Here is a 15720-nt window from a genome sequence, read left to right as displayed (position 1 = left end):
ATTAGAAATGTCTTGTTACTTGCTTAGAGTTAATTGATGAACTTAAAGAATAACGGAAAGTAAAATTTTAGATTTTTATATTTATGTTATAATTAATAATATGTGTATTGTGTAATATAATATATATTTTGGTACGGTATTGATATTTCGGTATTTCATTTTAAAATACCTAATACCAATATTTTCTAAAACGTAAACCAAATACCATACCGAATACCAAAATATCGAATTCCAAATACCAAAATTTCCGATTTCGGTATTTACCAAATTATGCACGCCCTATTTCAAATTGCTCAATTTTGCATTCATATCCTTGCCCCAAATATTTTGTATTTTCCTTTATCATTGACCGAGCCCCAGTATAAAATGAACAACTTACTAGTTAAATTCTTCGAGAAAAAATAACCAAATTTACCTCTCAATTTTTGCAATTAATTCTACTTTCAATATTCTTGAAATCATCTTTAATAACAACAAATCCGATATAATTATACATAGTGGAGTCGGAAGAATAGTGTGTAGGCAACCTTACCCTTACCTTGTGAAGATAAAGATGTTGTTTTCAATAGATATACTATAAATATAATTTAAAATTACCCCATGTTGAATTATGTTACAAGTCAAAAGCCAAAAATTAGATTTAATCGTAACGACAATAAAAATTATTAAAATGCAAAGTTGCGCAATTTTGAATAGTACAAAAATAAAGTTCAACCTTTTTCCATCCAAAGAAAAGATAGATAAACTAATTAAATAATCTTTAAAAATTCGAACTACATAAAAAAGTGTAACACTATCATAATTAACAATATTGCTCACAAATAGCCTTGGCGTAAGAATAAAGCAGGAATATTTGATGCACTGTAGTTTACCATTCTTGCTTCTTCAGTACATATATTTATCACTTAATCAGCCTAAATTTTGGGTCAGCCTTCTCTTCTCCCTCCAATACTGAAATTTTTAATCACCTTATGTCCTTGGCATAATTTCAAAGATGGCAAGAGATGTTTGTTTAACATCAATTTTCAAGTAGTCTTGACTCTAGCTGGCTTTCAACATTTATGCCTTTATTATGTATGGGCTTGCACTCAAAAGTTCTAAGGTTTTGGTAACCACACTCACTGCAGATTTGGTAATGATATTAACATGACCTCCAATTTAACAGCAGGAACAAAGGGAAAAGAATAACAATTACAACAATAATGAAAGGATCAGATATCGTGGGAGGGGAGGATGCTACAAGAATTCCCTCCGGGATGATATAAGAGAATCCTAACAAAGTTCACAAGTTTAATGTAACAACACCTTTCCTCATCAAAACACACATACATAGTTGAATTAGAAACTTGGGTTGCAGTAAAAGTAGAACTGCATCATGGCTTCACCCACTAAAGGACATTCCAAGTTAAATCATAACTTTGAGTCATCAACCAATGTTGCTACAATGACACAGATGATCAATCATCTGCTTCTCGCAAAAAGGCAAAAAGAACTAGGGAAAAGTGGAGTGAAATGGAGGAACGAACACCCGTTAAACTTCTGCTTCAGCAATGCTAATTTAGATAGAATTTGGTGCTCATTAAGCCTGAGGCGCATGAACTCGTTGAGTTATCAACAAAGGCAACTCCACAGGATTCATTTTTAAGTACATTTTAAGTAGGCACCCCACTCCACCCCCAAAAGGAAAAAGAACAATGGGATCTACTGTGCTGGAGGAGCAAGTTGTCTCAATTTAGCTTGCAAGATAACACCAGTTTCATCGGCAATACTTTTCTTCTTCGTTGCAACCTGCAATTTGTTCGAATGATTACTAAAAGAAGAAGGTAATGTCCATAAGAAAAGAAAAACATAATAAGGCTCTTTGTTATCAGACTATAAACCTCAAAGAACTCCTCCCAACATCAGCCACATAACTTTTTCAAATGATAGAAAGATACTACTAGTATAGAGCCTTTAATCTTGCAAGAGCAAAGAAGAGAGTTATATGTTGGTCTTTGGTCTCCAGACCAAAATAGAGAAGAGGTATACCTGCAGCTCGAATGAGCCTTTTCTTTCCTAAAGGAAACCCAACTACTTGATTCATTATTTGTGAGGACTAACCTTCTACTCCAATAAAGTATAGCTGGCAATAACACGTGATGGTAAAGAATGATCAAAGCTACATAGTTTAAAGCAAAATCACAGTATTATTCTAGCTCCGCCCCTTGGTTAAGTTTCCATCAAGCAAAAGCAGCAAAAGACCTTTCTACAGGTAAGTAGCTAGTCGAAATCCTTAAGGTTAAGATCTCTAATAAAGACTCATTGCTGACCATTTCATCGGCTCTATCCAGTTGTTTCAGGAGATTGTAGTTATCCATGGTCAAAATTCCAAACATCGGTTGCCTCCCGAACGAGTGGGGTCACCTTCAACAAAAAGAGTACTCGAGAGTAGAGTACATACATCAATATGGGGACTGTTAGCTTACACCACATTAGCAAAGCTAAAGACTTTACCTACATTGCCTAGAACTTGAATGCTCTCATTTTAGTTACAAGTCAACGGTACTCCTCGCACAAAATTTTACAAGGCTGAAATCAACTGATCAGCCAAAACCTCTTTGAGACTAATAAGCAAATTGAGATTGTCATTCTCTAATTTTTATCAGCGTTGTGAAATTGAGATGGACCAGTGTGGTGAAAAGTGGTTGCTTCATCGCTTGGCGAGCAGGTAGCGCTTCTCGGGTGTGAAGCGAAGCGACTCTAATGAAGCGGTCGCGAGAAGTGAGAAGCAGAGGACCTATTTAAAAAGAGAAAAACTGAAGACTATTTAGCTGAGAAAGGAGACTCATCTGCTCCAGATCTTCTTCTTCTTCTTCTTTAATCTTTTGTTTTATTATAAGAAATCGACTTATAACTTGAAAGAACACACACACACACTACTTTTTGGTTTTTAAATCGAAAGATTTGCTAATATATACTAGTCCCTCCGTTCCAGTTTATGTGAATCTATTTCCTTTTTAGTTCGTTCGAAAAAGAATGACATCTTTCTAAATTTGGAAACAATTTAACTTAAACTTCAAATTCTATCCTCAATGAGAAACTTTTATAGCCACACAATACTCTGACATATTTAACACCACAAGTTTCAGAAGAATTATAGCCACACAAATCTTATGGCTTGTTTAGGACCACAATTTAAAAAGTCTTTATTTCTTTATTAAACACCATGCTAGGTCAAATGGGTTCACATAAATTGGAAGTTTGGAACATAGGGAGTATTGTTTTTGCTGAATTCTTTTTATTTAGTTATTTTACGTATTTCTTTGGTATTTTTTTCAAAAATGTCGCTTCGCTTCTAGCTTTAAGCGAAGCAGGCCCTTGTCGTTTTTTGGCACTTAACGCACACAAAAACACTGAGATAGACTCGTAGAGGAAACTACCGAATGAAGAAGTACCAAATATTTTCATGGTGACTGATTGTGTTAGATTTAGCTCTCCTCTTTCTTGTGATTTGGCATAACTACCTTTGTCATGTGTTAAAAGATGAGGCATAAGAAAAATGTTTGAAGTATCTTCAAACTGACTCTACTATCCTTAGGTCATTCAAATTCATTGCGAACATGAGAAGTATGAACTTTCACTTTAATGATATTGAGGTTGCATTTACGAATTCTGAAAGTAGTATTCAATTTGTTTAATCTTAACTTTTAATCAGGTTAGGAGTGTTCAGGTGATACCATGTCTCAATTAATTCCTACTTCCTGATGTGAAGCAAAGCAAGAGCATAGGAAATGCAAGGAAAGAATAGAAGTAGAGGAGTGGTCAGTTGCAGGAAGAATGACAAAGGAAAGGGTACGGAAAGGATAAGAACAGGGAAGTAGTAGATTAGAAATGCAATTCACACTAATGGTAGGCCAGATGAAGCAAGGAAGAAATTTTGAATTCAATGATGGTTCCTCATGTCTAGGTTCACAAAATTTCAAATAGACCTTTCAAAGGAAGGAAACTACAATAATGAGAAGTTGAAAAAATAGATAGGAGGCTGTTCGCACCACTCTGAGGTTAGTCTTGCAACCTGAACTATTAAAATTTTAGCACAGCCTTGTCACATAGATCAGTGTCGTGGTTTAACTTGGAGAAGTTATATAAGCAGGTGTGGGGTGCAACCTGGAGATTAGAGTAAGACTATACGTGGTTAGTGGAATAAGAGCTTGTGTGTATCCCAGGAAATCAGGAATAAGGTGGGATTATACTTGACTGGTTTATCTTCAAGGATGACTTATGTGCCATTAAACACATTTGGAACTATTTTCAATTTTATTTTGTGAATAACAAAAGCTTTATAAAGTCATAATTCTGATAGAGAATGAAACAGGTTTCTCAATGACCTATTTTTGAAGAAATTTGCAAAAACATTAAGGGGAAATGATAAAATTGTGAGAAGATACAACAGAATGGAAAATTAACCATTATATCCTCCTAAATGATGATATCTGTCCCCGAGAGTGAAAAAAACCCTATGAAATCCGCATGAAAGGTGAGTAGTCCTGCAATGCAAGCTTTTACAACATGGGGTAAACAGCTTTCCAAGCTATCTTTCCCAGGTATAAGGAGGAGAAAGACAATAAATTCTTTTTTATAATGTTGTTGTCTAGGCTAACTTACCCGCACCTCGACTATTACATCGGGTACCTGCTACCTCCATTAAGCACAGGGCTTAGGCAAATGGAAAGAAATTACCTAATGCTTTTTTGTCACTGGAATTTGAACCTGGGTGTCCAGGGTTAGCACCAACTTTATAGACCCACTAGGCCCACACCCTTGGGTGCCAAAAACAAAACAAAAAACTTTCTAAACCGCTTTCTATTGACTGAGAAAAGGCTACTGAATACGCATAAACCTTCTTGTAGATACTAAATGTCCAACTTTTTTTTGAACTCTTCATATGACATGAAATAAGCATATGCCAGTAACCACTAACTATGCTGTTCAGATGATTTTTCTTAGTGAATTTAGCTATGTATGGTGTGAATGTATAGTGCCTTTATATTGGCAGAGGCCATTTGATGTCCTCTAAAACCAACTTCTTGTATATTGCGAGAAGCGTACATGGCCGAGAACTCCTTGAAACCCTTTAAAACAATATGTTCCCCTTACTTTTCCTCGCATCAATTGCACCGAGAATAGAAGTTTAGCTTACGTTAGGTAGATTAACGGCAGAAGTATCAAGTAGGATTGAGATAGATGGGGTACTCAGTACACCAATAATGAAACCCTTGATAAGGTTTTTAGTATGTAGAATTTACATCAAATCAAAACACAAGTCAACTAATATAAACAGCTCAAAACTTGCAAGAAAATTCACTTCACCAACCAAAATGAAATGGATACTTACATCAAGAAGCTGCTCGTAGTTGGACTTTAGCAGGTTGATTTTCCGCTCACAGTAATCTTTTCCTTCTGTCATAGTTTTCTGTTAAAATAAAGAAAGAAAACAACAGGGCTTGAACCTTCTGGCGATAGGACCATGTGGAAAGACAATATATGGCTTTCCATATATGAAATAACTGAGGCATAGAATGAAAAATGTGTTCTTTTCGATAATGCTCCAACAACAGTCCCTTAGATTCGTAAGACATCACCAATTTATTTCTTGAAAAAGCACGAAGCAAATGGATTATCCAGGAACTACATATAACAAACTTCTCGATGAATGAAAGATACATTTCTAACGAGAAAATTAACTTAGACCCTATAAAGTTCAGAAAATCTAGAGTAAACATCAAATTATCCAAACCTAAGAAAGGAGTAACTAGAAAAGGAATCCAAAAGGCTTGTTTTTCATTTTAGACAGAGGATCAAAACCAATAAAAGATATTTAGTACATCGAAAGAATTTTCTGAAAATCATAACTATGTTGCTTCAAGCATATATTGCAAGAGAATCCATTTTTACAAGGATATTGTAACGAAATCCATTACACATTCCTGGAAAAATAAACAAGTCATCAGCACAGAAGAAAACCCAATCTCCACAATAACACTCCTCAAACGGACAATTATCAGTAATGAGCTTTTTTACAAGGTAAAAGAAAACAGGAAAAAAAAAAAAGTATGCCAAGAACAACACAGAATTAAGCACCTTGTCACATTCCTCATAAGAATCCAAATCAAAAATCAGTCACAAGCAAGGTATACCAACGACGAATTTAGAATATACTCTGATGTACGACACTCTTTTCATCTTTCTACAATTCAAAATGCCCAACATTTCTATACAGTTTTCTCGGCTTTCCAGAATTCAAAATTATTACACGTTTCAATTCATAACCTCCTGATATGTTTTTTCAATCAAACTAACTTTCAACTACTGCATTATTTTCTTCCACTAACAACAACAACAACAAAAACAAACCCAGTGTAATCCCACCAAGTGGGGACTAGGGAGGGTGGTGTGTGCGCAGACCTTACCCCTAAAAGCAGCAGCTCTGAAATCCTATACACGTTTATACATGAAACTACAACATTATACAAACTGCAGAAACAAGGTAGATGTAGTCAACTCACCAGCTCTATCCTGCGTGCAAGCAGTCAATATGGTACCCTTATATGCTGCTTTAAGGAAACTTCCGTCAACAACCATTATCGGCCTGCAATGCTCCCAACCCTTGATATATGCATATAGGGAAACATATGCGTAAAGAAAGCATCCATCTTCTGATTTGTGTAACTTTGTAACCATTCCTGGATTTGTATGCTCCAACATATACAAATACCTCGGCAACTCCTTATATGAATCGCTCGGATTCCCTCTTATCATTGCCATTGCTATCTCTTTAACTCTCCCTACTTTCATGTAGCTCACTTCAACCCCGTGTTGCTTTTGTATGTCCTCTATTATATTATTTGGGGTGTAAACCTTTTTTGGATTAACATACTTGTCCTTGACTATACTAGCAATTACACCCGAAGTAGCTTGACGTTATGCTAAGTATCTTTCACCATAGTCGCATGTGTGATTATTATTGTAACTTCTCAAATTTTGGACGGTCCTATATATTTGGACGGTCAGCTAAAAATAATTACATTCGCTAGTTAAATATATAAAAAATATACATTGATTATATATAAAAATATGTATATTATACATTAATATTTTAATATATATTTTACATGATATTATTTTTACGAGAAATTATACGGTATAGTTTTCCCTTCAAATTTTGCAAATCTGAACAACTTTAACAAATATAAATTTTAATTTGCAAACATAAAAATGACAATGTTCTATTTATATGATTCTAAGGGAGAAGCAAAGAAACAGATGGAAAGGAAATTATTAAAAACCTTTAACTATATACATATCCAACTACTTAGCACATTAATGGACTTCACATGATCTTTTTAATGGGAACTAATATTGTTTTAATATATAACGATAGAGCTAAAATATTAGCAAAAACTGTCGTTCCGTTGTCATATTTGCTTAATAAATTCGAGTTATAGATCATAATTAATAGGGAAAACTATACCGTATAATTTCTCCTAAAAATAATATCATGTAAAATATATATTAAAATATTAATGTATAATATACATATTTTTATATATAATCAATGTATATTTTTTATATATTTAACTAGCGAATGTAATTATTTTTAGCCGACCGTTCAAATATATAGGAGCGGGTCAGGGTAGTTGGGTATTATTAAAAGATACAGGTGAGTTTATTTAATACAAATAATATACGTGACGGATTAAGAAAATGCCACAAAAGTAAAAAAATTGACAAGGTTAGTTCTGTTAGATATATGGGTAAGTTTGAGCCAAAAAACAAACGTTAGGGGTATTTGTAGACCAAAAGGTTAACGGAGGGTATTTCTGAGCCATTTTCAATGCGTTAGGGGTATTGTTGGCCCTTTTGTTAGATATAAGGGTAAGTTTGATCCCAAAAACTAACGTTAAGGGCATTTATGACCCAATAGGTGGAAGAAGAGCAAAATTGAGCCATTTTCAATACTTTAGGGGCATTTTTGGTCCTTTTCCGTTTAAAATATAACTCATACGTTGGGTTTAAACTTAAAGCAACAAAAAATGAAAAAGGAAAACATGTGTGCAATACTTTATCCATCTCCGGCTATTCCTCTCCGTTCTCTTTCTTCAGTTCCTTGCATTGTCTTATCTGTTAGACTATTACTCTCTGTTTTTTGAAGCTCGGAAAAAACAAGTGAAGGAGAGGAAAATGGCATACATAATATTTCATCCACAAACACCCACAGAAATTAAGTTGGACAAAAACACTCTTCTCCATCACTTTGCCATACATATACGAAGTAGGCTTTCCTCCAAACTTTACTAATTGTTTACTTCAACATTCATTAAGGAGAAGCAGGGAGCTTTTACTTAGCACAAACTGCACCTATTTTGCAGTTCAAAATACAACTGATCTAAAACATGAAGTGGCAGAGCGACCCGTCATCAAGAGAACTATCCCCCCCCCCCCAAAAAAAAAGAACCCTCCTGAAAAAAGAAAAAGATACAAAAGGACAGTGCTCTTTGACCCCTTAAGTTTTCTGCAATGCGACGCCGAAAACATAGTACTATTAAACAAATTTTATCCTGAGCGCTTAAGGCCATTTCGGGAGGAAAATATCAAGACTCACTAGGAATAACGTTAAAGAAATGATAGACCTCATCTTCGTCGATGACTCCAACATCCGTCGAACAAACTGAACAACATACATGTTTATATGTCTCGCCCATATCAGAATCCGCTTCAGCCGCACCAGATCCACGTCCTTTCTTACCCCTCTTTCGTTTATTTCCAAGCTGTGCCACTTGTTCGCTCTTGATCTTGCAATTGACCACAAACATTGCTCGGTACTGCGTAACATTCTTTTCATGCCTGCATTATCAAGATAACATCAACTCCGAATTGCATTATTACCAAAACCCACTAGAAAGCTAACAAAAGGAGAAACAAAAGCTTGCATTAGTGACAAAATGCACTAAGGCACTTTCTTGATTGAATAGCTCACCAATTACGCTACTGCTGAACAATGATTAAAACCGGATAGTAACTCAACAGGAGTCTCCAGCTACAAATTTACTATTAAAAAATTAACTGGGCAATGTCATATAGGTGCATCAGCTTTGCGAAGTATAGTAAGAACATGATACTGGAAGCTGTCTTCCGCAATACATTTTCAATTACCATTAAAACATAGATGAAGAATGAGTTACATTAATTCTGTTATTGCATTGTTGGTCCCTAGTGTTCAGAGCTAAACATGACAGACCCATTTTGTAAATGTCAATGCGAAAACTCGACAAGATCGGTAGCACGTCAATGTAACACCCCGGACTTTAGATACAAGAGGGATGCTGGGTATATAAGTTAACAAGTCTTAGACCCAAGTGATACGTTTTAAACCCGTGGGGGCCTAGGCCCAGAGCGGACAATATCACTAGTGGGCTAGGCTGTTACAGATGGTATCAGAGCCACTCTTGTATCGGCCTTGCCGATGGTGGGTCAGAATTCAACTGAGTTTAGGCAAATCTCGGTTAGATGGGGCAAACCTCAGTGTTGAGTCTAGTGGAATCCAATGCGGTTGGGGCAAACCTCAGCGAGGACGCTGAGTCCATAAGAGGGGTATATGTAACACCCTCGGCAAAACACAAGAGGGATGCTGGGTATATAAGTTAACAAGCATTAGACCCTAGTGACGCGTTTTAAACCCGTGGGAGCCTAGGCCCAGAACGGACAATATCACTAGTGGGTTGTGCTGTTACAGTCAAGTTCAGGTTCATAGAGATTCGGCAACACTACTAGCAAAAGTTGTGTTTAACATTCAAGTTCGGATTCAAAGAGATCAAATATTTCTGGTTGTTCTGGCAACAGTAAACTTTCGACTTGCCGTTCTTTCTTTCCTAAAGCAAAAGGAAACCAGAGAAAATGGAAGAAGAATCAAATGAGTTTATCGTTCAGCTTGTTACTCCGGCTTTGGCCAAGTCATAACAGATTTCATTGCTTCAGGAAATCACTCTTTCCTAAAGCGAAAAAAAAACAGAGAAAAAGGAAAAAGAATCAAATTGAGTTTATAATTCAGCTACCTATCTCCTGCTTAGAAGAGGTGCCTTCTAGAGTTCTAGTAAAAAAATTGACATCCACCGTGTTGCAGAGAAGACATGATTTTCCCAAGCCTACTAGCATAATAGACAAACCAGACAAACTCCTTAATTTTCCCGAAATACTGTGACGGAAATCCAAGCAAGGAAAGGGTGATGGAGCTAGAAAAGCAAAACTTAAAGAGAAAACTCGAAGCAAATATCTAATACAATGATTTTCTGATGAAGTGTGGCCATTAAATGGGAAAGACAAGTAGAGGTGATACCTCAAGAATAATACTTGCTTGGTTTGAAGTGCAAAAGTTACAAGAATTCTATATCATATCTGTTATCTGATGCTTGATCTAGACTTGGCTTATCTCTGTCACTCTCACTAAAATAGGGGTCTTAATCAAGTTCAACTTTTTTGCCACCATGATCTTTTCATTTGAGGTCAAGCAGCAAGCACTAAAAACTCTTACCATTTCTTTGCATGCAGAAAATGTGAATTTCATTCCTTGTTTTTTTGGTAAGTTAAAAAGAACATTTGCACAGTAAAAAGAATAATATACTTTATCAATGATGAAAGAGAACTAAGCAATTGGAATTATGTACATAACTGAATCCCAATAGAAGTACATGGGTATTCTCCTAAAGTTCACGAAGAGTTTTGAGGAACTCAACAAATTGTGTCGTATGTGTCTTTCATCTTAGGTCCAGAAGGCAAACAACTTTATAGTATGCCCTGCAACTTCATCGTTTTTTCATACTACCCAAAGAAACAGGATTGCCATTCTGTCTCGGTCGACTTACAAAATTTCTGACCAGACTCTTCAGATAAAACAAAACAGTAAAACATAGTGACAACTGGAGAGAAGCACAGTTACAGATTAGCTTACAAGAATTACAAGGACACTAGCAACAGAAATTGAAGTAAGAACTCCATGAAAGCAAACATCCTCCGACTTAGGTCGTCCTTTCTCTCGGGATGGATATTTGTGGGTGGGGCATATTGATGGCATTTGGCGTTGAAGAGAAGTGTAATTGAGTTGTTCCAGAGCGCACTTTTCTTGCTTTTATTTAGACTAAACTTATTCTTTTTTTCCACTTCCCAGACATTCAGTTGTGTCCATCTCTATAAAGCATAATGATTTGTCATTATCCACCTTCACAAACTTACTGCCAAGTGCTAACCATATTCTCAGACGTATCCTGCAGTTTAGTGACTTTAGTCTAGAAATTTTATTAATTATTACTTATTGAAAAAATAATCCTTTAATATTTGCTTTCACTAAATCTGAACTGAACCAGGTTTTTATCTGTTCCAATCAAGCAAGAACACATTTTTGATAATGCCATTCCCGATCCAAATATTTTTTTTTAATAATTATTCCTAATCTACGTATCGTTGATGTAAAAACACCATAATAGTAATATTGATTTCTCTTCTTCACCAACATTTATCTGGTATCATTAGAAGGCTATTCCATGTCTACCGTGTATCTGGTTGATCCTTACCCCTTTTGCTCCTATTTCATCAAAAGGGATTTTTGACTTTTACCCCATTATTAGAAATGCTAAACTCGACCTCTTACATATTTAGTGAGCCTGGTAATCATTGTGAGCAATATCCAAATATCTGAAATTATACGATAAATCAAGGTCCAACAAATAGCATACAAAACTTTTTGGAGAAAAGATTCTCTCTACAACTCTGCAACATGAAAGCCTACTTTTAGGATGTCTCTTCTTCTCATTGCTAGATAAACTTCCCTAAGGCTTGCAAGTACAATCCTATAAAAGCATGACCAATTTCCTGCATTTTGAGTGATATGATCTGGTACCGGTCGACGATGAAGAAATAGAGAAATTAAAGGAACTTAGAAATTGGAAGCGGATAAAGACAAGTAGATGCAAGAAGATCCAAATATTTTGGCTGACTGTTCCTACAATAAGTTTCTTTCGTCTTCTTGAGCCGAGAGTCTTTCGGAAACAGCCTCTCCACTCCCTCGGGGTAAGGGTAAGGTCTGCGTACTCACTACCCTCCCCAGGCCCCACTTATGGGATTTCACTGGGTTGTTGTTGTTGTTGTTCCTACAATAAGTTTGACCATTTTCAAAAAATAATGGTCTGAAAAAGATAATTAGAAACAGCCTTTCTACCTTCAATGTAGGGATAAGGTCTGCGAACACACTACCCTCCCAGAACCCACTTGTGAGATTACACTAGGTTTGTTGTTGTTGTAATGGTCTGAAAAAAAGGACCCAAAACAAGCATATAAATTCGAGAAAGCAAGAAGATTCAAATATTGAACTTAGAAGGCAGTTCATATAATATTGGAATGAAATGGACCTGTACTGGGCAAATGGATAAAGATGATTCATATAGCCTAGACAACTCAATTGCGATTGAGGCATAGTTGATTGATTAATTGACCGAAGAAGATCCAAATACTCCAGTAGTAAAGTAACAGGATCATGCAATCAAATATATTCTTTTTAATATTCAAATTATAGGAAAATTCTAAAAAGAAGAAAAGCAATACCTTTGGCAATCTAGACAAAGTGTGGTAAAACAAGCTGGACAATTAAGGATGGCATCGGAAGTACGACCACCCCTTTTCTTCTGCACCCAGAGTTCATCCTTGTCGTCAAGTTCTGAATCATAAAATTCTGGCTTGACGGAGTAGTCTATCTCGTCATCATCAGAAACTGACAAAACATCATAGTAAATACAAATTAAAGAAATAATCCCCTATTACACTACAATAATGCAAGAGCAAGGTTCCATCCGCGGGCCCTCAAAGATTTGGCTTTTGGGTTTAACAGTCTATGCATATAAACAGAGAATTATCATTCTTTTCTTTTATAACTGAGAAATCCCTGAGGGCCTGCAGCACACAGTTCAGAACTTCAAGGATAATGGCCCGCTCCTCTACCTCTCTCTCCCCACTTAAATACCAGGCTTTTGTCTGCAGAAGTTCGAACCCATGACGTCCCCCTAGCCCACACATGCTCTTACACTATACAAAAGCAGTGAACTATCATTCTTTACACCCGAAACGAGAGACGAAAAAGGTAGAAAAAAGGGGGATCTTAGGAGTCCATAGCTCTAATTGGAAAAATATTCACATTGGAAAATTCAGGGTGGATAGAAGGGTGTGTAAGTCGAGAATTAGAGTAGAGGGTTAGTAAGTAGACGCATGGTTTCCTTTTCATATCAGTAGTATTAGTATTACGCCCGCTTTCTCTTATTCTTAGATTTCTAGTATTACATGTTGTTTGCTTCAGTTATCCTATTTTTCTTGTTGTTGTTACTTTCTATTTTTTCTTGCTGTTGTTGCTGCTTCTTTTCCATGACTTCGCCACTATTAATATTTCTTTTCAGCTGAGGGTGTGTGAGAAATAGCTCTCTACTACCTTGTGGCTAAGGTCTACGTACACACTACCCTTACCACATTCCACTTGTGGGATTTCACTGGGTATGTTGTTGTTGTTGGTAGGTTAAGTTCAACTACATTAAGAAATGAGTATATCAATCCACCAATCAACTATGTCTCAATTCAAACTAGTTGGGGTGGGCTACCATACAATAATTTTGAGCAATAAACTACCACAACCCTCCTCCTTTATTCGAGTTTAGGACCAGCTACGTGAAGCTCATAATGTGGAGTTATATTAAGAATTCAGTACTAAGGAAAAGGAATGTTCAATGGGTTTGAGTAATCATGAAAACATTGGTATCCATGGGATGAGAGAAGATTGTTTAACTGCGAAAGGAGGAGAAAGAGCTACCGCCTACCTGTTTGCTGGGAGTGAGAAGGCGATTCCTCTCTCTCTTCTCTGTGTTGTTCGTCCTTGTTGTTCATCTCTGTTTCCCGCCGAGAATAGAGATGGCCGGAGGAGTTGTGCCGCCGTGCCGGTGACTCGGTAAGTCGGTAAAAGGTGAGCCTAGAGCATAAACGTGAATGGAATAATTTAACTCAAAAAATGATCCTTTAAGTTTGAAATTTCTCTCTTTTTGTTTTCTAAATATAACCCTGAACAAAATAAATCCTAGTAACGAAATCCCAGCAATTTTTTAAAGGTCAAATACCTAAGCAGCCCTCTAATAAGTTTGTTCCTTTTTTATTTGACACTTGAACTAGGATTAATACAACATCTAAACTACTCAAGTGTAATACAACATGATTAAATTTGTCATTCCATCTTTATAAAAGAATATTCGAACTAGTATTAGTACCCGTGTATGCACGGATAAATATCAAACTATGATTTGTATTATTTGAATTATATACAAATTACGTTAAAACTTAAACCTTCGAGATAAAAATTATGTATAATTATTATATATCAGTTAAGAAGCATTATATGAAACTGTTTCTCATATTTCCTACTGGATAGCATATTTTTTAAAAAAAAATATTTGTAACAACTCAACCCCTTGATCTTAGTACCTTTTTATATCTGAAACAACTCAACCCAAATCATATTCTTTTTTTAATATCTGCAACAACCCAACCCATAGATATTAGTACTTGCATTTTATTATATGGTAAATATTAAAGAATATTAAATATATAACGTTGTAATATATCTTGTTTGAGCATATTATTTTTAAAAAAAATTCTACTACCACTTTATTTTTACCTTAAAGTCGAATAAGTCTTATTCTTCTATATTTTTACCAAAAAACAATCTCTATTTAATCTTTGCTTATAGTTGTTGCATTACTCATTACTTAATATTATTATATTTTTATGTGATTTTTTGTTAGCTTACCGATTGACTTGATATCTTTCTTACTACCTTTTTGATAATTATATATAAATATAAATTTTTTATTTCTAAAATTTAATGTATTTTTATACTTTTATCCTCTTACTTAGAGCTCTTTCGACATTTAAATCTATCAATAATAAATTTAAATATTATTTAATTATTTAATATGCTTATCCTTAAATTAATTCAAAGTATAAATATTCTCACACTATCTCTATTTTCATCTTTATATAATTTTTACCCTATTATGATATTATAATATTTTATATTAATATCTTATAATATAATCAAAATATATAGTATCACATTTTATTTTTTGTTATAACATTGAATTAGTCTAAAATATTAATACATAAGTTTCTAAACTATTATATTTTAAATCTATTGTTTTTTTTATAATTACTTTTATATTACGTGCAATTATATTTTATTTCTCTTTTAGTTTTAGGATAAAAATTTAAATTTTATTTTCGTTACTAAATTATCTACATGAGACATTTATTTTGTATTCTTAAGATTTTAATTTGTTATTCAATTGTTATTTTTATTTTTCTAGTAAAACTTTAAATTTTTGGTCCTATCCATAGCTTTTAACCATAACTTTAATATAATCTCAAGTTCAAATCATCTTTCCTTTCTATTTATAATATTAAATGTTATTGAATTTTTAATTATTGCTATTATGTTACCTAATATATAGTATTTCATGTTTTCATGTGGCCTTCATTAACTTTCTTCTTTATTTAATATCATTATCCATTTATATCCTTTAATATAATATAGATCAATGTCTAATTTTTTAATATTGATATAAATATTTATATTATTTTAAATTAATACTCGAAATTATTAAA

The 15720-nt window shown here is 34.6% G+C and overlaps 1 protein-coding gene and 1 long non-coding RNA gene across 3 annotated transcripts; both read right to left on the bottom strand.

Annotated features, from left to right (window-relative positions):
* Positions 1–1357: 1357 nt before the first annotated feature.
* LOC107808218 (uncharacterized) lies at positions 1358–14100 on the bottom strand. 2 transcript variants are annotated; one of them, XM_016632715.2, is made up of 5 exons: positions 13887–14100; positions 12631–12796; positions 8670–8883; positions 5375–5452; positions 1358–1788 (listed from the first exon to the last, which is right to left on the bottom strand). In XM_016632715.2, exons 1-5 carry the CDS (start codon positions 13951–13953, stop codon positions 1702–1704), a joined length of 612 nt encoding a protein of 203 aa, XP_016488201.1. In that variant the 5' UTR covers positions 13954–14100; the 3' UTR covers positions 1358–1701. The 2 variants fall into 2 exon arrangements, with proteins under 2 accessions (XP_016488201.1, XP_016488202.1); XM_016632716.2 differs by having other exon boundaries at positions 8721–8883.
* LOC142164244 (uncharacterized) lies at positions 8892–12612 on the bottom strand. Its single transcript, XR_012694950.1, has 3 exons — positions 12438–12612; positions 12248–12335; positions 8892–12179 (listed from the first exon to the last, which is right to left on the bottom strand). It is a non-coding gene; the product is annotated as an uncharacterized LOC142164244 (long non-coding RNA).
* Positions 14101–15720: the final 1620 nt, after the last annotated feature.

The sequence above is a fragment of the Nicotiana tabacum genome, chromosome 9 (genome assembly GCF_000715075.1).
Source record: "Nicotiana tabacum cultivar K326 chromosome 9, ASM71507v2, whole genome shotgun sequence".
Taxonomy (NCBI): Eukaryota; Viridiplantae; Streptophyta; class Magnoliopsida; order Solanales; family Solanaceae; genus Nicotiana; species Nicotiana tabacum.
The sequence above is the reverse complement of the archived record's forward strand: the minus strand, read 5'-3'. Positions and strand labels throughout refer to the sequence as shown.